At 37.6% G+C, this 26347-nt stretch overlaps 2 protein-coding genes across 2 annotated transcripts; both read right to left on the bottom strand.

The window, feature by feature from the left end:
* perp (p53 apoptosis effector related to pmp22) lies at positions 1 to 10866 on the bottom strand. Its single transcript, XM_007551205.2, has 3 exons — positions 10199 to 10866; positions 4002 to 4142; positions 1 to 1685 (listed from the first exon to the last, which is right to left on the bottom strand). The coding sequence occupies exons 1-3, from the start codon at positions 10398 to 10400 to the stop codon at positions 1477 to 1479; spliced, it is 552 nt and encodes a 183-aa protein (XP_007551267.1). The 5' UTR covers positions 10401 to 10866; the 3' UTR covers positions 1 to 1476.
* A 6518-nt stretch (positions 10867 to 17384) lies between these two features.
* LOC103137457 (transmembrane protein 26) lies at positions 17385 to 26082 on the bottom strand. Its single transcript, XM_007551204.2, has 6 exons — positions 25753 to 26082; positions 24377 to 24473; positions 24125 to 24205; positions 21597 to 21805; positions 21379 to 21458; positions 17385 to 18661 (listed from the first exon to the last, which is right to left on the bottom strand). Exons 1-6 carry the CDS (start codon positions 25941 to 25943, stop codon positions 18369 to 18371), a joined length of 951 nt encoding a protein of 316 aa, XP_007551266.1. The 5' UTR covers positions 25944 to 26082; the 3' UTR covers positions 17385 to 18368.
* Between the last annotated feature and the right edge of the window lie 265 nt (positions 26083 to 26347).

Genomic DNA, 26347 nt, shown 5'->3' with positions numbered 1-26347 from the left:
TTCTTCTACATAAAAACTCTTTATTGCTTAAAAATACACAACCTACCAAAAATACCTCAGAGTACAGAAAGAAAAATATTAGATTTCTTTTTAATACAGTAAAGCACTGATGACTTACAGTGAAAAACCCACACTGAACACAAACACTTATGCCCATTAATGGTTAAAACTTCTACCAAAATGATAAAATACATGAAGCTAAGCAGCTCCGGGCTGGAGAGGCAAAGCATCAGTTGAAGTACCGACTCACCCAACAGCAGAGTTCGTCAGAAATTCAGGGTATAAATCTAACAAAGAGGCCTGATCATGTCTGAGCAGATTGGTGCTGGCACGAAGCAGACAGCGTGAGTAAAAACCAGCTCTGCCACTAGAATGAAACGCTCAAGGATTAACCACAGAGAAAACACAAAGGCACAGTTTCTTTTCACACAGCGAGTCATAGTGTTGGAAACTTTGGTCAGTGTTTTATCACCAAACCAGCAACGCCTCTATGGCATTCTTAAAATTCAGGGAAAAAAAAAACAAAAAAACATAAAGATCATATGTAACTGACATGAATATAACATTAAAAACAAAATAATCTAAATGCATATTGTTCCCTTTGAACCAGTATTGACATCCTTATTGAACAATGGCAGTGTGGATCTTGTAATATGTTTCAGGGTGTTAAGATGTTTTTTTTTTTTTAATTTTGGTTTTGTTTCTTGTAGTCCTTAAATATAATTAATTGATGTAATAACAAAAAACAATGAGGGATCTGGAGTATTTCTGTGACAGTTTAACTAAAACATCTGCACCAATGTGAATTCAGAACATCTCTAATTCTACTATAGCATCAAGACAAGTCAATTGCATTCAAACGCAGCACAGCATTTCTTGCCTTTACCACATAAACGCAGCAAAACAAAGAAACAGACTGTAGGTTTATTAAAAAAACACTTTTTTAACCAACATGTACGTTTCTGATGGTACAGATTACATTCAGCCTCTTCAGGCCTTCCTATCCTTCGTCTGCCAGGCTAAACTTGCAGAGTTAATGACACTATGGAGACCCAATATTTGTCAAATTACACGGTACAATGTAGGGTGATAAACATTCATTTATCCTGTGCAAAAAAAATAATTCTGGATTGCTTGTGGTTTATACAAAACTAACTCTTTTAAAGATAAATGCACTTGGGTGTTATTGCTTTGAGAATTACAGTGTGCGAAATTCTGAGGAAAAAATATGGAAAGTGTCTAGCTTTGTTAAACAAAAAAAAAAAAAGGGAGGGGGTTGAGATGCTGAAAAAAATCTAAAATCAGGATCTGTGTGCATTAAAGTTAGGGTGGTCCCCAGTTACAGTCCACTTTGTTCAGGGATGGTAGGGGAGGAATGCTTCCAGTGTCGAACAAAATTTTAGTTTTCAGTGACAGAGAGAAGTGGGGGTGGGGGGGACTACTGTGACTGGGGGGGGTCGGGAGATTCTGTCGCTACTAACGAGTGATACAGTAATCGATCTTCTCATCTCCGTTTATCTTTGGTATGCAAGAAGAAATGCAGCAGAAGATGAAACTGCAGCCCAAGCAGATGATGGTGGCGCCCCACCCGAACCCGTAGGCCCAAGTGTATTCGTATTCGCCCTCGAAGATCCTGTCGTTGAAATTGACGGGGTAGATGATCAGACCGATGAACTGGAGGAGCGCTGAAGGAACAGGCGAACATGTTTGATCAGTGTTAAAGACCAAGAAGCAACTTAATAACCCTCATCAAAACAGTAATTAAAAACAGTAATTAAATACTGTGAAAGTTTAGCTAACTTCCATAGCTTCCTGTGAAAGTTAGCTAAACTTTCACAGGAAGTGAAACTTTCACAGTATTTACTTTTACTTACAGTATTTAACTAATTAACTAACTAAAGTTAGCCAACTGTAATTAGCTAACTAACTTTCTAGCTAACTTTCACAGTTATCTAGCTAACTTTCACAGTGGCTCGGTTTCTGTGAAAGTTAGTTTAGCTACTGTCTCGGATGAAAAAGGCAGTTTTCCTCCTAACAGAGGAATTAGCAAACACCTGGTGAAACTGCTAGTCTACATGTGAACTGTTTCTCAGTTCAGTTTCATCGTGGAGAAGCATCGTTGTGATGAAGTGCTGAGTGTTGGAATTTATCGAGGTTCTTAAAGAGACAGAGACCCAATTTTAGGGGATCAGTTATGATGCAAAGTTATTTTTGAAAATATAGAAGGTTTTGATAGTCATTATGCTATCAAATGACGCTATGTGTCTGGATAGCACTTAATGCACCCTGTAACATTTTATTATTCATTTCAAATTATTCATACACGTTGAAAAACATTGACTTCATTCTTAGTCACACAGCCATCTGGGCAGGCAGACATCACTGCTGCTGACTTCAGCAGCAGAGTGTGGAAAATACCTTCACGTGACTGTGTGAGAGCCACTTAAACAAATTAAAATGTGGAGTTTGTTGATGGTCCTTGGCTGAATGGCCATCAATCCATACAATCTTTCTTTAGTTAGCAGTTTGGCTGTTTCTCAATAAAATCTGACAGACATTTTCTTAACCGGTAAGTTAAGTTTAGGTTAATCAGAAACACCAACTTTATTGTACTTCCGAGTTTAAGCCGAAACTCTGCCTCTGACAAAACAAAGTGGCAGACTTTTAAACACTTTCCATGTCCTGCTAGTTTGGCCCTGTGACGCATGTTGAGAATCGCATTTCTGTTTTACTTTTTGTTCCCACGCTCTACCTGGGATCACTCATGTCAAAGAAAACAGATTAAGCCAGTTGTTGCTATGAGAGCATCACACCAAACTGGATGTTGTGTTTAACCCTCTCATTGTCTCTGCTGCTCCCTAATCATCATCATATCCCACTTAATTAGACAGAAGTTATCCTTATTTCTAATTCTAGCATTCAGTTGCAGTCATTCCTCCTAACCTCCTTCTTTTACATTCATAATATTTCACCCGCTGTGGTCAGTTCACTGTTTATAGTTGAGCAAATTTCCAGAACAATGCTCACGTTTGACCTTTCTCCTGACAAACATCCTTGTATTCAATCAGCAACAGTCTCACAAGTCAGAATAAAACCCTGTCAAGTTCTTCCGCCCCAAAAGACAAACCGGTTTCTGGCAAATGTAACTGATTCGGATTTAAGTTTAGATAGAAAATAGAAGAAAAAGTTAACAAAAGTTTCAAAAACTAGTTGAACATGGGAGCGGATCAACAAATACCATTAAAATATATCTATTTTCATTAGTGAACATGAAAGACTTCAGGATCTGCAGCAGGGTGTCTTTTGGCAGACCATTCAGTACATATTTATGTCTAAATGTTTTGATACGCAGCAGTCTCTTTCACTCCAGTATATTCAGCTTTCATGTGCTACAAAGCAGGGATTGTTTTTCCAGTTTTTGATAACAAGGATGTTCTTTTCTTATATATGAAGGATTGTGGAAAGTTTGGGGACGGTTCAGCTGACTGAGTGGGAAACCACGCAATACAGCGCAGTTGGAGTCTAGGCAAGTTTGTAACATTGGTGTACGTAAGGTCTGCAGACTGAAAGCTCACACTACCACAAGGTAGGACGGATTAATTAGTAGCACAGATAGAACACCGGCTGTAATGCCTTTAACAAAGTGCATCAACCAAATCACGTTAGTTGATGCACTGTGTTACTGTGCAAAGTGATTGCTGCAGTTTTTATTCTACTTTACTTGAGTAGATGGGATTCTATGTCCATGTCAGTGGGTGGATATCTTTATGTTGGAGAGATTGTGTGAGATACTCTCTCTCACAATCTGTCCTTATTATTTAGGAGTAAACTAGACTCAGAACAAAACCCAAACGAACAGAAGAACCACGTAGAGTAAACAATAAAAGACCCCCGCTGATCTCTAAACCAGAATCTTCCTGTTTGTAAACAGCTGAGTACCAAAATTTTGTTACTTAATGATCATGCAAATATGTTTCTGTGCATGTGTGAGTAAAGCTTACCAACAATAAAAAGCAGAACTCCACTGGCAATGAGAGGGCCCGAAGAAGGTTCAGTACACATGCTAACGGCGCAGATGATGAAAGCAAGGACAAGGATGATGAGGCCAACAATCATCAGAGCTGCCACGGCACGAGCCCAACCTGTAGTCCACAGGAAACAAACAAACAAACAAAAAATTATTAACTTTCCCAAGAAGACAGAATTTCAGCTAGATTCATCACATAAAAGTCAGCAGCTTTAACTCTCAGAGTTCAGGAAGAAAATATTAGCAATAAAACACCTCCAGTTTTATCCCCAACTATAGTAAAATATGTAATAAATATCCCCTAAACATAGTAAAGAAATATCCCACAGCAAGCGTCTTGTGAAACAGTTTCGTAAATAAATTTTTTAAATAAATGAATCTGCGTGCGGAACGCATGTCAGACAGTTTGTTCCTTTGTCATTGCTGCGACACGTTCTCATGCAAAACTGCATGAACTCATTGAGGCTGATGGAGAAGGCTTGTGTGCTTTCAACACGTAGACGCCACACCCGCCTATTTTGCTGATGTCTACTTGAAATTGCACCTCCCTCTGTGTGTTTGGGAACGGGACGAACAGTTTGAAATCCAACCAAATAGCCGTAAAAACTTGGGCTGCTGATAAGTGAGCAGATTTATGACTCATATGTTTTTCCCCAAACAGATGTCACCTGCAGAAGGAGTAAAAGGAAAGGATCCATTAATGATAGAGCTGAGTTTAACGTTGAGCTTTAAAAAAATAAAGTAAAAGTGGGGCCCAATCCAAAAATCTACTGCTAATAATCGAGTTGTTCTGTATTTTTAACAAAGCTGTTTTCCTGTTACCGGATCAACCCACACCCTTAAATTATTCACAGCTACGTTGCTCACTCTGTGTTCAGGTAATGTCTGACTTGCTGCAGCAACAGGCATTTCTTCCTCATACATGAACACGCCCAGCTAGTTCTACTAGTTTAGTCCTCCCGCGCCCTGCGGGATGTGGTTAAATTGCATGCAAGCTCATCGACGACACTGTTCAAAACTGTCAAGTTAGACGCATCGTCTTTACTCTTTACTTTCTTCCCGTTCGTGCATTTCGGCAAAAGCCTAGGAGGAAAAACTTCAAACAATGGCGACACAAATGTAAACTTTCTGCCTGGTAGTTAGTAAAGTGACTGCAATTTCAGCAGCTTTCTAATTTTCAAAACAAACAAAAAAAACAGCTAGGAGAAGCAAAAAACACGTCTTTTTTTCCTATAACCCAAAAGCTTAGTTTATGGATAGATTGCACATCTCTAGTTTAAAACTACCTTTCACATTCTTCATTGCAATACTAGTGTGTTAGATGCAATATTTGATAGGATATTACATTTCAAGCAGGTGTTCACACTCTGCACCTAGTAGGCCGACTATCTCCTCATCTCCTGTATTGGATGTAAATCTGTAGTAGCCAAAGCATTGGAGCTTACAGAGGAAGCAACAGTAAAGGAAAAATTATCCAGAAAATGTGGGTTAATTGAATTATTATTTCAATTCTCTGTAATAGTATAGCAGTTAAATGTTTTCCTGACATTATGCAACCCTATTTTAAACTAACATCGAGTAAAAACTGGAGACCCGGTGTGACGGTTGGTTTGAGAAAAAGACTAGAAGGAGCATCATCATCCTCTACTGGCAGCCATTTTGAAATGTGCAACAATCCGATAGGACGTCACTAAATCTAAAATGGTAAAATAAAGCTGCAACTGTCTTCTTTTGTAGTTGTGCTTAGGTAATGTGTTTTCTTTTTCATTTGTAATTGTGCTTAGGTAATGCTGTGTTTTCGAATGTGTTGCGTTTTTCAATTTGTAGTTGTGTTTAGTGATTTGTTGATGTTTTCTTGCCCTTCAGGGCCACCGTACATTTCCCCTCCAAAATTAGCTATTCTATTTGTTAATACAGGTCGGACATTGTAGAAAGCGAACAAAGACTCATTTTAATGGTGAAAATATTTGATTCTGCAGTCACGAATGTGAACAATAAACAGACAAATGAACAATTACTCTTTGTTTTACAATCAATATTTTAGCCACTAGAAAAGAAAAGCTCTAAAGACAGATGTGATTTCTTTAGCAGACATTTTCTATTAAAGAATTAGTACAAATTTAGCCAAATAAGATTCAAAATTATAGTCTGGCACAAAAACACAAAATCATTTTATCATAATATCACAATATTTGTAATTCTTTATAAAATTTTAGATTCAAATCTGTGACATCGCAGTAGTATTAATAATAATAATTAAATCAGCAATATAAAAACATAACTAGAAAATATTAAAATAAAATGAGTTGTGAAATTTTCTGGGTGAAGTCTGTTCCCGTTTTCATTTCTAACTTTATGTCATTCAGCTGTTTACCGTACGTTTTCTCCTTCCAATAAAAGAGTAAGACTTATGTTGCCCTTACGCACCTTTACACAACAGATGCCACTATTTACACACCAATAAAGCTGCAGCTTTGCAAAGACGTGTTTGTTCATGAACATTCACACGCGATTATTTCTTTTTTTTCCTTTTGAGCAAACAAAATTACGCATTTTCAAAACTTTCGGACATGTTTAGTCCAGTTTACAGACAATTGCTTAAGTATATCAAAAATCCAATCTGCCAGCACAGCACAGGCGGTTCTAAGTTTAAATCTTTCCGAAATGGAAAACGTTCGGTACAACTCACAGTACCCGTCTTTTATCAATCCAATTTTTTTTTTTCCATTTGAATTTCATAATGAAGAGGACCACAAACGTCTGGCAACTTCCAGGTAAGTTTAAGATGGAACTAATAAACAATACCCGGCAGCCATGAGTCATAATGAAGATGTGTTTACATAATTTGTTTTCTTTTTCCAAACACGCCCTCTTATTAAAAGCATGAAAACATGTTGGTTCATGTTGTTCTCATGCCACATTATCTGGACGAGCAGCTCCTCCTCCTATTCAGCGCTTTGACACTGAGGGTCTTTGAAAACATTCTTATTCACACACTTCAGCTGGGCTCGTTTCCTCGGCCTGTCGGGTCGACCCTACAAGTATTTCAACCATTAAGACCTCCAAGGAAAAAAAACAACTCTCTCTTATCCAGCAAGTTTCTTTTTTTCTTCTTCTTCTGGCAGATGTTCTTATCTTTTGCTTTACTGACTCAGGCAACAGAGGGGATCGTCCCAAAACAGCAGCAGAGGGCAGTTCAAACTAAACACAAGTTCATGAAATGTGGTAAAAATCAAATACCGAGGCTGGAGCGGCTGATGTTGGTTCTGTGAAACTGGCTTACAGACAGAAATGGTATGAGAAACCAATTAAAAACTTCTTGTTTTATTCCAATGTTTAGTGTAAACTGATAAAGATGACAGGCCTCTCAGATGTTCCTGCCACAACTAATGAATGTTGTCATTATGTCCTGTGTTTATTTCTCAGAGAGATAATTGGGTTGTCGATCATTAAAAAAAAAAAAAAAGTCCGGGGGAAAAAAAAGCACTAGAGCCTAAAATATAAAATTCAACATATCACAATGACTTAAGAAAGTATTAATATCCCCAAAACAGTTTTTGCAACACACAGTTGTGCATAATTATGAGAGGAAGTTTCTGCAAGGAAAAAATCTTAAAAGTGTGGCGTGCGTAGTCCGTACTTTTGCTCCGGTTAACAGCTAACAACATGTTAACATGGAAAACTTCACTAAACTGAGGTTTTGTTTTTTCTTATTAACTGGACAATAACTGGACAACCAGTTCTGTAAGACTTGCATGATATTAGCATGATCCCTGATTGCACAAATGTTTTCTCACTTAATAGTGTTTTAAAGTTCAATGTGATTTAAAATTTTAGGAATACCGATTGTTCGAACAGAACCGCACTAATTAATAATCATGCTGTTGCTATGCGTATCTGTATTCATGAACAACCGAATGTTAAATTGTGAGCGTGGACTCTTTGTGATATATGATTAAATGAATATGCGTGGATGTTCTCAGCAGATCCCGACGTGTTGCAGCTTGCCGTTTTCAAAAGTGAGTGACATGTATCGAGTCGTGATGGAGGAGCAACATCGCTGCGTTTGATGGTAAGAAAAGGGTTCGGAAAACTCAAACACGAACCTGCGCAGCAGACAGACGTCTGTTCTGTTCACAGCCACTGTCCTGAGTGTGTGACACTGAGGCATGTGTATCTGACTGGCCCTCTCCACTGAAGGAGAAACTATAAATATGATCATATCTGATTTTAGCAAGTCAGCCTCTTTGAAATCTGCTTCTCATCTGCATGTTGAGCAGGCTGGTACAAACCTGTCTTCCTGCTTTCTTGGCTTGGAACCAATTCCAGGCCGAGAATTGGTTAACGGAAAAATTAGTCTGCAGATGACGATATTGAAACAGAAGCACTGAATTGTTTTTTCTGTTTGCGTGTGTGTTTCTTTGGAGAGGTAAAAGTTTTTCTTGTCAGCCTGGCCTCTTTCATTGAGGTAGGGAAACACAAGCTTCACAGCAAATGTCTAAAAAGCTAATGACTTGCCATGTTGTTTTCACTCCTCACAGAACCACTGTATTTTAACTCAAGAATAACTACCATAGACATGAACTGGTTCATAAGTCAGAGTAGACATGCTGCGGGAAGCTTGCTGTAAGAAGGATGGCTGGTGGCGCGACTGTAATTTCAAAAACCACAACCGTCCAAGTTTGAGAAAGTGGAAATATTTTTCAAACACGAGTACATCTTTTTTTTCTTTGGTGACATGGAAAATGGGTGTTAATAAAGGATTTGAAGTAGATTCTTCTTTCGGCCAGTTGACGAGCATTGCGCAGCAACAGGTAGGGGAGGGGGACTACTGTGTTACTGTGAGCTCCAGACAACCAGAGAAAGTTCTGGTGACTCCATCACTTTCTATGACATCTCATTAAAAAGCTAATTAATAAGATTTAAGGAACATTTTAAAGGTTTTGAACTGTAAAGATCTTAAAAACTTGATATACCTTCATGATGATAGCGTCTGGTTTGGATTGGTAGCATATTTTGGAGTTGACGTGTTTTCACATTAAAACCCTTTTGGAAGAAATGTATTTATTTATTTTTGACATTTTGATCAAAATGTTTTATGTTATTCTTTCTAACATACTCATTTGAACACAGCCCCTTTTGAATGTTTTTAGTTGTTTTATGACAACCCCTTCTCACCTCAAATTTATAAAATATAAACATATTATCCCTGGAATACTATTTATTTCCCAAAAATGCAGTCACACCAATCTTTTGATCCACGATTGATAAGTCAATTCCCATCTTTTGACAGATCCTTAAACAAAAGCAAAAGCCTGAGATGCACCAAGAATCAACCAGTTCCCCATGACTGGCTCTGTTGAGCTATAAGGATCCAAAACTGAAACATCAGCAGAAAGTTTCTCTGCTCATTAAATCCATCAAAAACAATAAACTTACATCAGTGTTTGGCCTGTGAAAGCATCAACAAATAGCAGGTTCAATGTTTTTTGTTTAGCAAGAATCAGTTAAAGTGTATTATAAGCCTGGCGGGCCACCAGGGTTTTCTTGTGCCCCCACCACGCTAAGCATTGTTTTTTTTTTTTTTCTTTTAAGTCTTTTTAAAATGTTTGCATTTTTTAAGACTTTATAGTTGATGTTCAGGTATTAATATTTCAATCTCAATAATCATCAAGTCATATTTTAAAATTGCCTGTCAACTTTAAACATTTTTTAACTCAAAAACACGACGGGCCGCTGGTTGAATGACTGCCCTAGCGCTCAACTTAGCAAGTTTTCTGGGGGAAGCCTTGTTAACGATACTGGTTTTGACACATTAAAAAGGAGGATCTTTGTTTGTTTTCGTGTTTAATTTGTCTCTGTGTCGTAGGAATCTACAAATAAAGTATTTTGCAAAAATGGAAAACTTCAAGTAAAGTAATAACTTTAGAATAATACAATAAATCTTAACTAGTCTCTTTGTGAAACCCCCCTTTCTTTGCTATAAATCTCTGAGGGGAGTAAAAATAAAAAAAAGTTAATTACAGAGGAGAGACCAAAGTTCACTCTGGCTGACTGCCTGCCTGCAGGACCTTCCCAGCCTGAGGTTTTTGGTTATCTCAGGCTTTCTCAGGTTACAGTTTAACGCAGCTCAAACAGCAGTTTGTGTGCGTCCCTAAAAACAAGACTTACTCTGGTCCATGAGGCTCGAGCAGTCCGACTCTTCACCCAGCCATCGGCAGTCTTTCCACATGCTGGAGTAGTGAGTATTCTCCCGGTCCTCGATCCACCCGGACTGGGCCGCGATGGCAATAATGTCAAAAATTATGGCGAAAAGCAGCAGCAGGGGCATGACCCACTTGCACCGTGGGTAGGCGAGCCCACAGCGGAACATTTTTGATCAAAGGGTGTACGAAGAAGGACGGGGAAAAGAAATTAAATGAAATAAACCGGGAGTCCGTTCGAGCTGCGTCTGCTGGTGTCCTGTGAGTCTTTTCACGCCGCGAAGAATCAGACGGTGAAAGTGCTGACGGTAAATAAGAAAACCTGCCCCACCCGAATGAGAAATGTAGTCGACAGCCAGGACAACCCTTTGGAGAAGGGTTGGGCTGCAGAAAGGTAGTCCTGCCCCCAGTGTCAGGTTACACACGGCGACTGAACCCTTTTAAAATCTGAATGGATGAAAAGTAAAGCTGAACTCCGTCCAACACGCGGCAGGTATTTTAAAGGCGCAAGTTGGTGAGTTATGAGGGACAACAGAGAGACGAAAAAACATCAAACAGACGGACGCTGTGGCGCAAGGAGCTGCCACAAGATGGCGGACTAGCTCCACAATAAACTCAGTTCCTTTGACACCAATAATGCACATTCTAACACACAAAAGTTGGGATAAAAAGAAAAAGCTACCTAACTTTTAGGGACACCTTACATATAAGTAAGTAGTTTAATGAAAAGAGCGACAGGTGACAGTTGAAGGTGTCAGGACTGAGTCAAATGGGAGTCTCCCAAGGGTGTGACATTTTAGCAAGAGAAAGGGGAGTGGTGTCACGTGGTGGCGTACACCAGGGAATCGTCAATCAGTTGCAAAAGCAACAAGAAATTTGGTGTTTCGAAATATACACAGCAAGATGTTATGAGAAGATATGCTCCAGATAAATATCTCAGACATGACACAAAAGACATATGTGGGTTCATACCAGATGGTTGTTTTATATTTTGGATATTTATGCTTAATTATTGCTGCCCGTAAAAATACCCCCACACAATTTGAATTTAATGGAAATGCTGTCACCCAGGCATCTAATTCAACATTTTGCTCCTCCTGTGAAACTTGCTCAAATCTTGATTCTTCCACATGTTTTTCTGCTCAAGAAGAAAAGTACACTTGCTGACTGATGTATCCCATCCCTAACAAGTGTGATGACAAAGAGATAATTAGTTTTATTCACCCCACCTGTCACTGGTTATGATAACATGCCAGATCATTACACACAGAGCCCTATTGTAAGCACAGCTTTTTAATTGCTGAGTCCTCATTGTGTCAGCTTTGTCTGAGTCTGATGGTAATAAAACGTGGACTGCTCCCTACTGGTCACGGGTGTGTCTCTCACAACTCCTCTGCTTGAGGAATTGTAGTTTCTAACTCGTGAGAAATTGTAAAACGAAGTGGAAGGTAGAAAGGTGAGTCACAGTGCAACTGCGTTTTAGATTTACTGGTCCATTTACTGTCTAATCCTCACCAGTGGTCATGTGATAGGGATTACAACCACAAGTGAAGGAAATCCAGGTTTTGTCTCAAAGTGGTTAGGCTCACATGTACAGCAGTTTCTCTCTCCAGACACACAGAGAGAGAGAGAGAGATCTGGCTCCTGACCTTGAATAAACTGAATATTATGGATAGAGGAAGGATAATGCAACAAGAAAATCATTTGAAAATCTACTGGGAAAATCTGGGGCACAAGGTCTACATACAGATAAAACTAGTTTCTTCCTATAAAACCAGAAATACCTTTGAGAAGCCAGTTTTATAGCCTTCTTCACTTTTAAAGCTTGTCTTAAAACCCATCTATTTTACTTGGCTTTCAACTCTAGCGGGATCTAGTTTTAATTTGTATGTTTTTGTTTTTAAACTAAGTTTTTATTTTATGTTTTTTTTATTATTATTATTATTATTGTTATGTTGTGTTTTGATGTACAGCACTTTGTATCAGCTGTGGTTGTTTTAAAGTGCTTTATAAATAAAGTTGGTATTGTATGGTAAGATTAGGACATTATGCATAATTTCACAGGAGAAAAACTTGCACACATCGATCACGCTGATGACTTTCGCCAGGTGGTCCTTGGTATTTGATAGAAAAGCTATGTTGGTTTGCATAGCTACAAAACCACAGACACACCAAATGCTTGTATGTTTTTTCCTTAATCTGCTGGAGATTTAAATTGGAGCGGTGAACAAGGATTTGCCTCTCTAAGATTTCTTACAAGTTGCACTGACGCTGCTCTGACTGTTTGCAACTATTCAAAAAGAGGAGCTAACCTGTAGCCTTATTGCACATTGTGAGGGAAATAACTTAATGTCTATCGATGTTAAAGTGAGGTAAATTAAGCAGCACGATTGCTCGACCAGTAAGCAGCTTGGTAAAGGAAATACTTGTAAATACTTTCTTCTAATGTGGAAATTCTTATGGCCGTTTCTTTGTCTGTTTCATGAAACAATCAGCCATTATGGGTTACATTCAAGACTAAAGAGTTGATGAATTGACCTAATACATTCCTAACAAACAAGTAGTTTGCATGTAGATGTTATGCTTCTTTTATACTTCCTTCCCAGTTGCATATTTATTTAGATCCGAGTATAAAAAAAATCAAAATAAAAACTGTGCAGTATTTCTATCTTATGTTATAAATTTGCCCTTACTGTGCGCTCTTATTTATTATTTTACCTTCGTGTGAATCGTCTTGCCTTCGTACGTCTGTCACTTCTCTGCTGGTAAATTTGAATTTCTCCTTTGAGGGACAATGTAGGATGTTTTTATTTATCGTCGTTTTATTTTTTTTTTATTTATTCTATTTTCTCTATTTTCTTTTTTGTCTGCACACTTTGCCTCTGTGTTTTCCTAACCGTTCAAACAATCCAGAATTGCCTGTAAGCGTCTCTGTGTTTTGTATCTATGATAACAAAACAACTGTTTTTAGACTTGAAGGAGAATGTGCATGTGGAAACAAGAACTACTGTTTTTTTATTAGCTGCTTACCTGCAATAAGACTCAGCAGAATAAGGGTACAGTTTTTGCTTCACTGTTGTTTTAGTAATTAAATCAGTGCAATAACAGAAAAATGCGAGCTCAAATTATCTCATATTTATTTAGAAGCAAGATATTTATTTAAGTGTGCATGGTCAGATTAATAGATATATGACCAGAACAGACGACTAAATATAAAGCAGAGAGATAAGCAACATAGTGTAGTAAACACAGAAGAAAACCCAGGAAGCTACAAAAAATTAAACGCCCAACAAACAAAACTTTGATAAAGAGAGAAAATCTGACTGGCCTAACATAAAACAAAGCAACAACAACAAAAAAAGTAAAATACAGAGCAAGGTCAGGCAAGCGAAAAGAGGGTAACAATAAAGAACTGATAAGAAACAAAGCAAGATATGGCAGAGTAACAGTACAAGTAGCGCTAGAATGAAAAAGGAAGTGCTGACGTGAAGATCATAAAACCAGATAAAGGCAACTGAGGACATCTAGTGACAATCAAAGGAAGTACGATTTACACAGTTCGTTAAACCAAGGACAAGAAGCAAGATCACTTGACAAAAAAAAACTTTAAATGTGCAGAATAATAACAAATCTCATCGCAGAGTTTCAGCAGAATGGGTTTTATTAGGAGCTCAAGACCGTGTGGAGCACTACCTAAAACAGAAACCGTAAGACAAGTCCGCTACTGATATACAGATTAAAAGCAAAGCAACAGTGATAATAAATATGCACAGACATCGAAAATGTGTGCAGGTTTAAAAAATATGCCAGTACATTTGTTTAAGGGTTATTTCTATCTAAGTCAAAGCTGCTCACCTACTTACAGTACTTATTGTTATCCTCAAAAATGCAGGAGTAACATGAGATTACAACAAACATGCTTCAAGGTTACGTTCAGTTTGTCTACATTCACAGTCATGCAAAGTTGAAATGTTAGAGTAAAATGTGGCAGCAAATGCCGTAAAACATTCAGAAATGTTTAACATACTTCAAGAAAATTTAATGACCTGTGTTAAATAATAAAATAAACCCATAGGAAATACTTAATTAAAAATTACAACAAAGAAAATAACACCAATAAGAAAAAACACAACACCAGACATGACTCTTAAACAAACATGATTGACTTTAGTGCAGTTTTGGTTCAGATGTTGCTTCACTTAATGGTAAAAATTAAAGCTAAGCAGTACAGACATTATTATCTAAGTCATTCTATTCTACACACAGAGTGATGTGCTTATGTTCATTTTAATTATTAAAAAACACTTTACTGATTTACTGATTTACTGATTATTTGACATGTTTCTCACATGCTTGAACAGATATCAATGTGATGTTTGCGACAAAGTTAATTTGCTTGTCTCATTCACCAAGTTAAAAGTAAAATATTAACAGCATGAATTAAGAAACTAGTTAAATATTTCTATTCTGAAATATTCAACATTATTTAATATTTATCTACATTCAAAAATGACTATTTTTAGGCACTTTTTCTAAAAAATTTAGTTTGATGTACACAGTAGCTGTAAACCATAATAATCAAAATGAACCAAAATAAAAGCTTAGATCGATCGATCACTCTGTGTGTACTGAATTAATATAAAATATGTATTTGTCAAATGTTTTTATTAAATTGCTGGAATAATATTTTTCAGATGCCGTCGTAATTGTCTATGTAGAACAATGATCAAAGATTAAAGAAATAATAATGTTAATAAAAATATGCCAACACATTTATTAAAAATTGAAAAACCTCTCTCTCTGTGGTGACTCAACAAAAAGTACACATTATCAAGAAAGTTTCAGCAAGGCATGCACTGTTGTGTTCAAGACTGAAACAATGGTTTGGCTTCAGTCACTATGGGAACAAAATCACTGCTGTGTAATTAACGTACTTCACCACGCTAACCTGTACTCACAGACTGAGTACACTGAGAAAAATGAATCTGTGATGAAGTAAATTTAACATATCAATCTGTGAAATCAACAATAAAAATTCAACTTAGTATCTTTACACAAATAGATGTAGTATTGAGGTCAAAAATATTTGTTCAAGATACAAGACACTGTAATATTTTCCAGAAAATAAATTGTTTAAGTGCCAAGAGCCTATCTTTTTAAGTTCATCCACACAACAAAAATAATCTTGTTATCTTTACTGTGTTTCATCTGGCATTTCAAAACACCAAATATTACCCACAAGCCATCAGAGTTCCCAAGCACCAGGGGACCAGCGGTATGATAAAGTACACTGATAAAGATAACCTGCTCTGTCCGCTTAAAAAGAAATTAGGTTAAATTAAGTTCATCTTTAACATTCAGCACATTTCCAGATGTTTCTCCGTTTCTGCTCAAGCAAACCTGAAAAGTTTTGAACATTTGCACAACAGATTTCTGGAATAATAAAAATAAATAAAATATGGAATGATAACACCATGATTTTTTTAATGTACGTATGTTAATAAAAATAATGCTGTTGGTATTTTGTTAACCTACGAACCACAGTTTTTTTTTTTTTTCTTTTACAAGGTTTAGCTTTGCGTAATCTACCTGACAAAATTAAGTTCACTTTATTTGGATTTCATGTTCCACGTAAAGTAATAAGTACTTTAAACAAATAATCTTGCTTGATCAGCATAAAGAAATTATGCAAGTAGTTGCCTTAATTTTTTTTTTAAGTCGATAGAGCAGAATAATTTTTTTTTATCAGTGTAATATTATACAAGTATACAAAAGACATGCAATTCCAGATTTACAAGGATGTTTTGCCCCTGGGCTGCAAACCATTCTGGTGATCTACCCACTAAAGAAAAAAAAATTTGCTGATGCATGTGCAGTTAATTCTATAGACATGTTGAATGTTATTCTTTACATCCGGAAATCTCTTGCATGCCCACAACGAGGGCAAAAAGACGATTCTTTCACATCCAATGTGTTAACTAAATGAAATCTGGAGATGTAGGCATTATTAATTTAGTGCAGTCCGCCTCAGCAAAGGGACAAATAATGTAGAAAACCCATTGAAGAACAACTAAACACTCGTTTTTTTTCTCCCTCTGTGCCAGCTTAGCTACACACAGACTTGCTGCCATGACTTACATTCATGGCATTAAAATGCCATGAATGTATCGGGATTCAAGACCAAAAACATGCAAACATTTCCCACAAAAAAGAACAGAACATGCAGTCCATTACAGTTTTATATTTTCAGGTTTCAATTTTTATTTTGCGATCATTAATGTGACTATTAAATAGTGATCGCTGTTCCAGATCTATCAGAGTTGTTTTTTTGTTGTTGTTTTTTTTAACTGGATCGAAGCACACCGAATGCCACTGCACATCTTAGTGTAACAGTTTTCAAAGTCAAGCTATCATTAATGACCTATGACCTTCTCCCTCGCTAATTTTTTATCTAGTTGTCATAGTGTTGACAATTTGTGGCAAAGCACTGCGTCCCTTTTTCTTTTATTTATCAACCTGAGTGAAGTTAGCCCCCCACCCCACCTTCTTCAAATCAGTCAAAATTGGTTTGTGCTACATTTGTGCAGCAAAAATCTTCATTTGTGCCGCTGTCATTCTTAAGATATTAAAAGAAAAATGTTAGCTAGGGGTCATCAGAGGTCAAACACTCCCCAGGCCCAGCTCACATTTGCAAAAATAAATAAATTTGGTGTTAATCAACTCGACTACAGTTGTAGTGGTTTGTGCAGCAAAAATTTTCATTTGTGCTGCTGTGACTTTGAAGATATCAATGAAAGTTAAACCTTCATTGATATCTTCAAAGTCAAAGCAGCACAAATGAACATTTTTGTTGTACAAAACAAGCACCAACTTAGCCAACCTGAGTTTGTGCAAATAAATAAATAAATTTAAATGTGAGTGGGGGAACGGGAGTGTTTGATCTCTGATGATCCCTAGAAAACATTTTTCTTAATATCTTTAGAATGATGGCAGCACAAGTGAAAATTTTTGCTGCAGAAACGTAACCGAGTAGATCGACACCAATTTTGTTTGATTTTATGAAAGTGGGGGTGGGGGGCTGGTTGACCTTTTGACCTTTAAACTTCCATTAATATCTTCAAAGCAAAAGTGGCACAAAGGTCATTTTTGCTGCACAAACGTTTGACGCCAATTTTGTCTGATTTGAAGAAGGTGGGGGGGGGGGTCAACTTCACTCAGGTGCAGTACCTTGCCCTCTGGTAGGGAGCTGCCTGGGGTGCGGGATCTTGAACCCGTGACGTCACATATTAACATGTCAACACTATGAACTGATCACACAAACCAATAGGTTTAAAAGGTCCGTGGCCAGTAGCTCCATATTATAAATTGCTATAATTTCATGATGTTTTAAGTACAATATCTGCAAAACATGCATTCATCAAAACATATATAAAAAAAGAAAGTGAGGCCTCCCACCGCCCCCCAAAATGGGGCCCTGGGCTACTGCCACAGTAAGTCCAGTTTAAAGTTTGGCCCAGGTGACATGACACTACCTCACATGTTTGGGAATGGAGAGCATTTAATGATATCCCAAACTAAATTAGTTAAGAACAGAAAGGCATCCATTGTTCTGGTTGTGTGCAATTCTTCAGTGTAAAAAAATTGCATTGTTGAATTGCAAATATTCCTTGTATTTTTGTCATCTAGTCCAATAATAAACAACAAACACCAGTCAAGAGCAGAATAAGCTTTTGGACACTGGCAGTTTTTAATGGGTAGACTCGGATGCTTGACCCAAGAATTTGTTTTTCTGATAAATGTGGCACCACTTAAAGGGAAATAAATAAACTCTCCAAAGGTCTATGATTCATTGCCCAGAAGAAATGTTATGACCAATTATCAGTCATCCAAACAACAATGTCTTTTGATTACAAAATGAATGAGGTCAGAGTTTCTGTTCTGAACTCGTTGTTCTTTTGGATCAGGATGAAATTAAGCCTTAAATAAAGTATAAACTGGAAACATTGAAACATACATTTACTTCTTTTCCTGCTTCACATGAAATGTTTTACCCGTCTTGTATCTTTCCCTCATCTTGGGTCTAACATCTGATATTTTCCTTGTCTCTACCCCGTCTCAGCAATGACTCATCAGACTCTTCAGTCTGCGCTGTCCCCCACGGGGCTGTGCACGGACGACTTAAAGTCATGGTATAAAATGTACAGCCTGTACACATTCAGGATGACAACCAGGAAGTTTTTAAAGGCAAAGAAAACAAGCATCTGGTGAAAAGTACCAAAATGTATCATGACAATAAGCCGGACCACCAGGAAGGGGCCGTCGTGGATAAACAGCGTCTCCACGATGCTCCACAGGTCGGTGCTGCGATTGGACCAGAGGGAGTCTCCCTGGACGCTCTCATCGGCTGCCTCGCCGCTCATGGGCCCCACCACTGTTCAAGAAAGAACGCATTAAAAATAATGCATTGTGCTAACCCGGAAATAGCAACCAATTCAACAAACACAAGGGTGCTGTTGGGTACTTGGGCCAACCAGGGAAACCCAAACGGGTGATGAGGTTGAACCAAAGAACCCACTCAAAAGATCTTCAATCCACATCTCTATGGGAGTTTCTCTGATTTAATAGTCTAAGTTCTGACCGTCACATGACCAAATGAAAAATAGGTTCCCTAATACCTGAAATGATATTAAAATCTAAGGAGCTAGATTTTCAATCTAAAGAAACATCTTCAGTTGATGTACTTTTAACATCTGATCGAAACCCTGTTTTTGGGTCAGGGGTTAGAGTTAGGACTAAGGTATGAATTGAGTTTTGGGTAGGGATAGGGTTAGGTATGTGATGGTTAGGGTTAGGAAAAGGGTAAAGGTAAGGTTTAGGCTGCAGAAATGAATGGAAGTCAATGGAAAGTCCCCACAAAGATAGCAACACAAACGTGTGTGTGTGTGTGTTGTTCCCACTTGTTCCTGAGTCTCTGTTTCTGTGAAAGCGAGTGGCTCGTGAACAAGCAGGCGCCCCTTTTCATCCTGTAGGACTCTGAGTAGAAATACTGTATGTTGGTTTATTCACCATCTTCTCAGAAGAGGAGAAGAAGAAAACAACTGAAATGAAAGAACAAAGGGATTTTTTTCCCCACAGGAGTATTAGAGTATTTTTTTATATAATTGTTCCTGTCAGATTATTTATCCTGAGACAGCAACAGAACTTTACTCTAATTTTAAATTACCCTTTAAAATAAGGGTAATTCTTGTTTTTCTAATTCATTTTATCTACTGTTTTTGTTGCTACTTTCTGACTGGTGTATTTCAGGATCTAAAGAACTTTGTTTTTCAGAGAAAATGACACTAATGCATGGTGCATTAGGATGCTCTTAACTTTAGATAGTCAATAGGTTTACAATAGTATCATAATGTAAACTTAACACTCAGAGCACCAGGGTTTTTCTAGAAAAATATTCAGATTTTATGTCATGATTTTAAAGGCTGTACACTGAAGATGGTAAGAAATAAAGGCATACTTTACTTTTTTCTCAGCACCTCTGGTCTCTCCTCAGCTCTCGGCTCCCACACACCGAGCCGTCAGCTACTCACAACATTTAGCTCATCCATCCCATTTCAAACTCTTCTCATTAATGTAAGAGTTAGTTTGAGGGCTAAATATAATAATATGATGTATCTGCTACTTTCAATGAAAAGCTATGAAAGCATTGGAGTCGGTTTTGCTGGGGTTTTTTCACGAGTCATAGTAAAGGATTTCCACCTTTGCTTAGGTCATTTGGAGTCATTTAGTAACATTTTTCCCTGAAACAAAGTAAAAACAAAGCAATCATTTGTGTACAAATTAGCTCACATCCTCTTTCTTTCCTCAGCTCACTTCCAGTGAATTTGAGCTAAAGCCTCTCAATCTTTCCCACATTAAGAAGTTGAAGGTAATTGTGAGGAAACTTTGAGAAGCAGTGTAATACTGGCGTTGAGAGGAAAATATTCCTTTTTCTAAGGTTTTTTTCTTGTAGATTGTACATTGTGATTAAGTAAAAACGATAAATATCTGTTAGCTGTGGCTGTGCGTGGCTCTGAGAGTTTGCGTAGTCTCCCGCACTGAGTCAGGCAGTGCAAATGGAGCGATTGTTTTCGTTGGGAGCAATTTTATTCATTTGAAAAACAAAAGGATAATTCTGGCTTTAAAATTCCTGGGGTTTCTTTGGCAGCAAAAGCCGTAATTGTCAAACGACAACCTACATCGCTGTGGTCAACCTCAGCTTTCAAAAAAAATTTGAAAAATGTGAGGAATAACTGTAATTGTTGAAAGCAAGAAGAAAAGTTTTTGACAGAGTCCTAGGACAAACTGTCTACTGATGATGACTGAACACAAAAACGCTCTGAAGCAGAGATTTTGTGGAGAGTATTTCTGACAACGTCTTCGAGAAATGGGTTTTGTAAGTCAACACTTTTGTGCATTTATAGGGAATTCAAGCCATAAAAAGGCAAACTAAGATAAGCAGACCTAAATACACACATTAGCGGAAGACATCTGTTAAGGTCTGTGTGTTCTTGCTACGAGAGCAAAGCCTCTAATACCTCTAATATTTTAGCATTAAAAGGGTAATGACAACTATTTCCTCACTATAATGTTGTGTAATAGATCAGCTTGACTGTTAATGTGGGTTTCTCCAGAAACAAACTGTTCCTGAATAAACTTGTCCCTGTTTGGATTTCTTTTTTGTTCACTCACATGCCTCTGGCTGTAACAAGCTTGGACAAAAAAAAATGAAACTTGTAGTCGTGCTTTTCTCTACAGCTGCTGCCTTGGCTTATCGGCAAAGTGGAGATCTGAAAAACTCAGACGGTTTCCTGCATCGGATTCCTGCTCAGAAGATAATCGGTGTACACTAAAACGCCTTCAATGCTCTTTTTTTCTGATCTGATCTGTCTGCAGCGGTTCAGGTCTCAACATGTCTGCCTGAAAGAGCCATCGTGGTTACATGAGCTTATAATTTGACAGAGGCAGAGATAAGATCATATCTCCTTCTCTGTTTTGCTCCGAGGCCAAGCTTGGATGTCATGTTTCCTCTAGAAACGTTTGTTTGGAAGTTGATGTAGCCGCTCAATAAGCACGGATGTTAAGATTAAAAAAAGCCAAGCAGACACTGACCACTCAGATGACAGGGGAACTGCAGCATGCTCCAAGTCCAGACACCTAAAATGACGTAAACCAGCTCACGACTGTTCTCTCTGCAAAACACAACGGACATTTAGATCACTTTAAATATAATTTAAACAGGAACCCACACTTTTGCTGTAATATGCATGGATTGAAATGTTTCCTTTTGTTTTTTGTTTTTTTGTTTTTTTTGAAAAAACAACACCCACTTTACATCGCCCAGCGTCTCACTGTTAAACTCGAGAATGTCAGCCGCCGTGCCGACAAAAATGAGCAGAAGCTGAGACAGCTGATCTCTTGTGATCCCGCCTCCTAAAGGAAGAAGCCACTTCCCTATGATGAGAAGGATGAGCAGAATCTGATGAAGCGCAAGAATCCAGCTGTCCTGGCAGAAATTTAACACCACGTCACGAAGTCTCTGGGAACGAGAGGCACATTGAGAAACTCTCTGTGAAGGCTTGATTGCTTCCCAAACAACTCTTGAGACACACATCACATGAGAACAGTTCAAACAAGAGGACCTCCACTGAGCAGTGTGAGCAGTTATCAGAGGATTTGCATTAAAAAAAAAGACAATTTGATTTTAACTATATTTAACTTCTCAAAGCTGAATTTGTTTTCGCATGTCAATGGAAGCTGCCGCCATCTTAGTAGGACTCAGAGTGTTGTGAGCCAAGCTTCCTGTTTACTGTGCTTCTAAGATGAAGAGGTAGATCAATACCTTCTGATTTAAAGATTGTAAAATTATCTTTTAATGTTAACATGGCATTAAAACATGACATGACTCTGGGTTAACTTAGTGATCAGGTTTAGTTGCTTTGTGGTACTAAAACATCATCTCTGTGAAGGTAATATGTCCCTAAAATTGCATTTGTATGAAAAGTTGTGAACTCTGTTGTCCCTTTTCTATGACCTGGTCTACATGTTGTTCTGAGCTTGGTTCAGTTTATTGTCCCTAAACTCCTGTTTTAGCTGTAGTTCTAATGAGTAGTAATTTCTTAATGTTGCATTTCTAGAAAGTCACACTAAAAATGTGACTAAATGTGATTTAGTACTATTTCTGTGATAAAACAATCCACCAAAAATAGCCTTTTTTAACTTAAAGGGTCCACAAGTTTTAGAGTCCTATGATCTCTTTCAAATCTTTGCTTTGTCATGTGGTTATTTTTTTTATGAATTTTTGAATTAAGTGTTTTAATTGTTTCAGTTCGTTGTTCAGCCTTCTCATTGAATTCTTGTTCAGTACATTTTGTTCACACGTTTATCATTTCTGAACTTTGTTGTCAGGACTTGTTCCTACTGATATTTTAGATTTAGGATGTGAAGCAGCAGGAGCTTATTTTACAAATAAGAAAAAAAAAATACCTTTAACGTTATCAGAGTAGTATAAAGTGTTAAAGATTGGAAATCGACACTAGAGGAAAACCCAGTACAATCTCCAGTGTGCATCTTTTTTCTTCTGTCTTCTTGGAAAGTAATTCTGGGTATGGGTGTGATTTTATATATCATTCTGAGGAATTGAAAACTAATCTGCCATAGCATTTTGAACACTTGCCAATTATTGTTCCTCCCTGTTTTACTGCCTGGAAAGTTCTGACACATCACAACATCTGGTATCAAGATGTTAACAATGACTCTGGGTCCTGTAGGTTGTGGGGAAAGAGAAAACTATATTTACTTATTTAAAAGCCAGTATTATAGCCACCTTCAGGATGCGTTGCACTGATCCTACTTGGATTTCTATCCTTGTATCTTCCTCTTCTCGAGGATGTTCCATACCATCCTCTGATTCGCTTTAACCTTGCAGATCTTTCAAATTACAGTGGTCATTTCATAGCCACCTTGGAGATGTCGTATACCAACTATGAGTCATTTTGTAGCCATCTCATATGAGTCTGTGATGCCAGCAAGTGTTGCCTACCAGCAGAAGCTCACTCAGAGTTATTTTATTTTGAACAGTCACATTTGTTTTCTACTGACAATGTCAATTCGTAGCCACCTTGTAGATGTTTTGTAACCAGCTGTAAGCAACTGATAATACAAAGCACTTATCTACCGCCATCTCCTCTATCAAGAACAGTTATAAACTTTAACTTTTTGCTGTGGTATTCACTGATCCAACCTGCCTCTGACTACCAGTGAAAAATGAGTTTGCAAAAAAAAAAAAACTTCCTCACAGACTAGGCATCATGTCAGCTGATCCTTGTGCCCTTCTGGGAAATACATATCTCTATAAAGTTTTACTTCCTGAAAACGTTCTTCTGTCCACCTCAGCACTAACGATTCTGGAACGAAGTTCGTCCTTTTCCCATCATGTTAGTTTGGGTATAAAAACAGATCTTTACCGGGTTTTTGAGAAAACAAAACTTTAAAAAAATTCTGACCTCACTCCTGAAGAAAATCTGTTATTAATGCAGAATATTTTTGAACAGTAATAAATTGTGCATTTCGTAATTGTTTATATATAAGGTGGTTGCACAAAAACCCCCCAGTAAATATGCTACTATTTTATTTTTATTGTTATTTTCTTGCATATAATTACATGCACCCCACACAGGCGGACAGTTTTTTATGATTCATATTTTTCACTTATTAAAAATCTAAATGAGCAATAAAAACTTAGTTCCAAGAGTCATATTATCCATCTTAAAAAACACACTTCATTGATGACTTTTTAACATTTATTTAGGGAATCTAGTACCTCAGAAAAAAATGTATGAACTATTAGTTAGCTTACCTTCAAGCTATTGCCTATTGTGCCGTTTTCTGATGATTCATTCTTTGGTAGCCAAACTTGTTCCAAAGACTCATAATTGCACTGCAAAAGAGGAAAGAGGAATCAGACATTGTCAGAAGGGAAAGATGTCTTGCAGCCATCTCCTCCACATCTGCCTAGATTTGTGTTTTGGAAAGGGATAATGTGTTTTTGTTTTTGTTTTGTTTTTTTGGACAGCTGTGCAGAAACATTGTGATTTCTGGCTTTAGCTACCTTGCCGTCCTGCTCTCTGTTCTGCTGGTGGTGGAGCTCCAGGATCCAGATGGAGGGAATGATACTGATGAGAAACAGAAAAATTGTGGGAGAAAACCTGCAAGAAAGGGGAAATCAGTTTATCGGTACTACTCCAAACTACTGAAGAGTTTCAATATGAATGCAAATGAAGTGTGTGTGTATTTTATTAGAGATAAATGTAGATCCAAGATGAGCTGACTGGGAAGCAGCACATCAAGAGGACAATGAAGAACATTTCCAAAAACTTGCTGTTTATAGTTCTGTTTTCTTCCTCATTTTTATAAGAAACACTCGCAAAAACTATTACCTCTTTTATTACTCACTCAAAATAACCAGCATCAGCAACAGTTTCTTTTATGACTTGCTCAATAATTTAAGAAAGACAATAAAATGATTTTTTACTCATTTCCGACCACTTAAACTGACAGGAAATGAGGGTATTTATGATCAGATAGTGCCTTCTAAAGAACTATCATGCACTCAGTCTTCTGGAAACGTAATAGCCAAGTTGGAGAGTAATGAGATATGTTTACTCAAGTTACACTTACTTGAGTAACTTCTTGAGAGAAATAATTAATTTTAGAAGTATTTTTACCATGCAATACTTTCTAACTTTCATTTGAGTAATTTTATTATGAGCTACTCTTACTTGAGTAAAATTTCAGGACTGTGAATAACTTCACTGAATGAAGAACGAGTCTAGTTTTAACCAAAAATTCACCAGGCACAGGCCTGATGTTATTGTTAAAGTTTTCTAGTGAAACACATTGTTTTAGATCAAATATTTATTTTTGACTCATTTTGAAATTGTTATTTTTATGAATCACTTTCATTTTGGTTCGTAAAATACCCACATTTTTACATAGTTTTATGCTTTACTCGGTCTGATGTAATTTTTAAATATTAAATGACGTCAGTGCTTCAACCTTTTTACCAAATACTTAACTCTTATTTGATAAATTTCTTGGACAGCTACTTTTTACTTTTACTTGAGTAACAGAATATGTTGAAGTATTGCTACTCATACTTGAGCACTATTTTTTGGTTACTCTACACATCTCAGTATTACAGGAAATTAAATCAGATAACAAATACGTCTCCATGATTGCTGGTTTCAGGAGTCTGATTTCCTGTCCCACCCGGACCCTACCGTCCCAGGACAATTACAGCAGTGGGACAAGCAGGATGCAAGGGGGTGGAGGACTGCGCATTATTATTATTAGACCGCATAGTACATTACAATACTATTAATGTGCAATATGATCAGTTCTGCATGCATTTAAATAGCTCAGAGTGTTGAACTTTACATCATAAATTTATGAAGAAACATGCACAAAAAAAGAAGAAGAAATTACCATTTGTAATCGAGTCCTTTTCGCTTCCTCAGTGTTATTATCATTTCAACAACAAGTGGCAGAAAGAGCAAAGTCAGCAGCCAGTAGTATGGATGTTTTTTGACCCATATCACCCTCCAGACGGCGACCAGTGAAAGCAGGATGAACAAAGCTCTGGTGATGATGGCACTCAGAAAGCTGAACGGACTCATGGCGCTGTCGCTGCTCCTGGAAAGTGCAGATCTCAGCCCGCTGCTGGCAGCTGTGCCCCACACCGAGAGAAGTAAAAGAAAAAAAGAGCGGAGGCTTGTTCAAACAAAGTTCCCAAACTTGTTGCTCCGCCTGCCTTCGCCCCCTTGCACCCTCCTCCTGCTCCCTACCCGGCCCCCTCGCCTCGCTCTGGGAAGCGTTCGGCGCAGCTAGATGGTGAGTAATGACGCTACATGCCTCAAAAAGCCCATTCACAACATTTCTCACTGTGACTTACGGGTCACATTGTGACTCCGCTGCAAACTCTTTGTGCAGAGAGCATCACATCCTCCGTCTCTTTTAACAGGAAAACATGTCAGAAAAAAAAAGCTGACTGAAAACTGTTTTTTGTTTTGTTTTGTTTTGT

The sequence above is a fragment of the Poecilia formosa genome, unplaced genomic scaffold (assembly GCF_000485575.1).
Source record: "Poecilia formosa unplaced genomic scaffold, Poecilia_formosa-5.1.2 Scaffold40, whole genome shotgun sequence".
Lineage (NCBI taxonomy): Eukaryota > Metazoa > Chordata > Actinopteri > Cyprinodontiformes > Poeciliidae > Poecilia > Poecilia formosa.
The sequence above is the reverse complement of the archived record's forward strand: the minus strand, read 5'-3'. Positions and strand labels throughout refer to the sequence as shown.

Bases quoted from the DNA above. Each gene is read 5' to 3' on its own strand.
- perp (XM_007551205.2), bottom strand. From the start codon at position 10,400: ATGTTCCGCTGTGGGCTCGCCTACCCACGGTGCAAGTGGGTCATGCCC. The intron at 4,143-10,198 runs GTAAGTCTTGTT...TGTGGACTACAG, and splicing joins CTCGAGCCTCATGGACCAGA to GTTGGGCTCGTGCCGTGGCA. The intron at 1,686-4,001 runs GTAAGCTTTACT...CTGTTCCTTCAG, and splicing joins AGTTCTGCTTTTTATTGTTG to CGCTCCTCCAGTTCATCGGT.
- LOC103137457 (XM_007551204.2), bottom strand. From the start codon at position 25,943: ATGAGTCCGTTCAGCTTTCTGAGTGCCATCATCACCAGAGCTTTGTTC. The intron at 21,459-21,596 runs GTGGGTGTTGTT...TGTGTTTTGCAG, and splicing joins GAGACGCTGGGCGATGTAAA to AGAGAACAGTCGTGAGCTGG. The intron at 18,662-21,378 runs GTCAGTGTCTGC...TTTCTTGAACAG, and splicing joins GTTCCCCTGTCATCTGAGTG to TGGTGGGGCCCATGAGCGGC.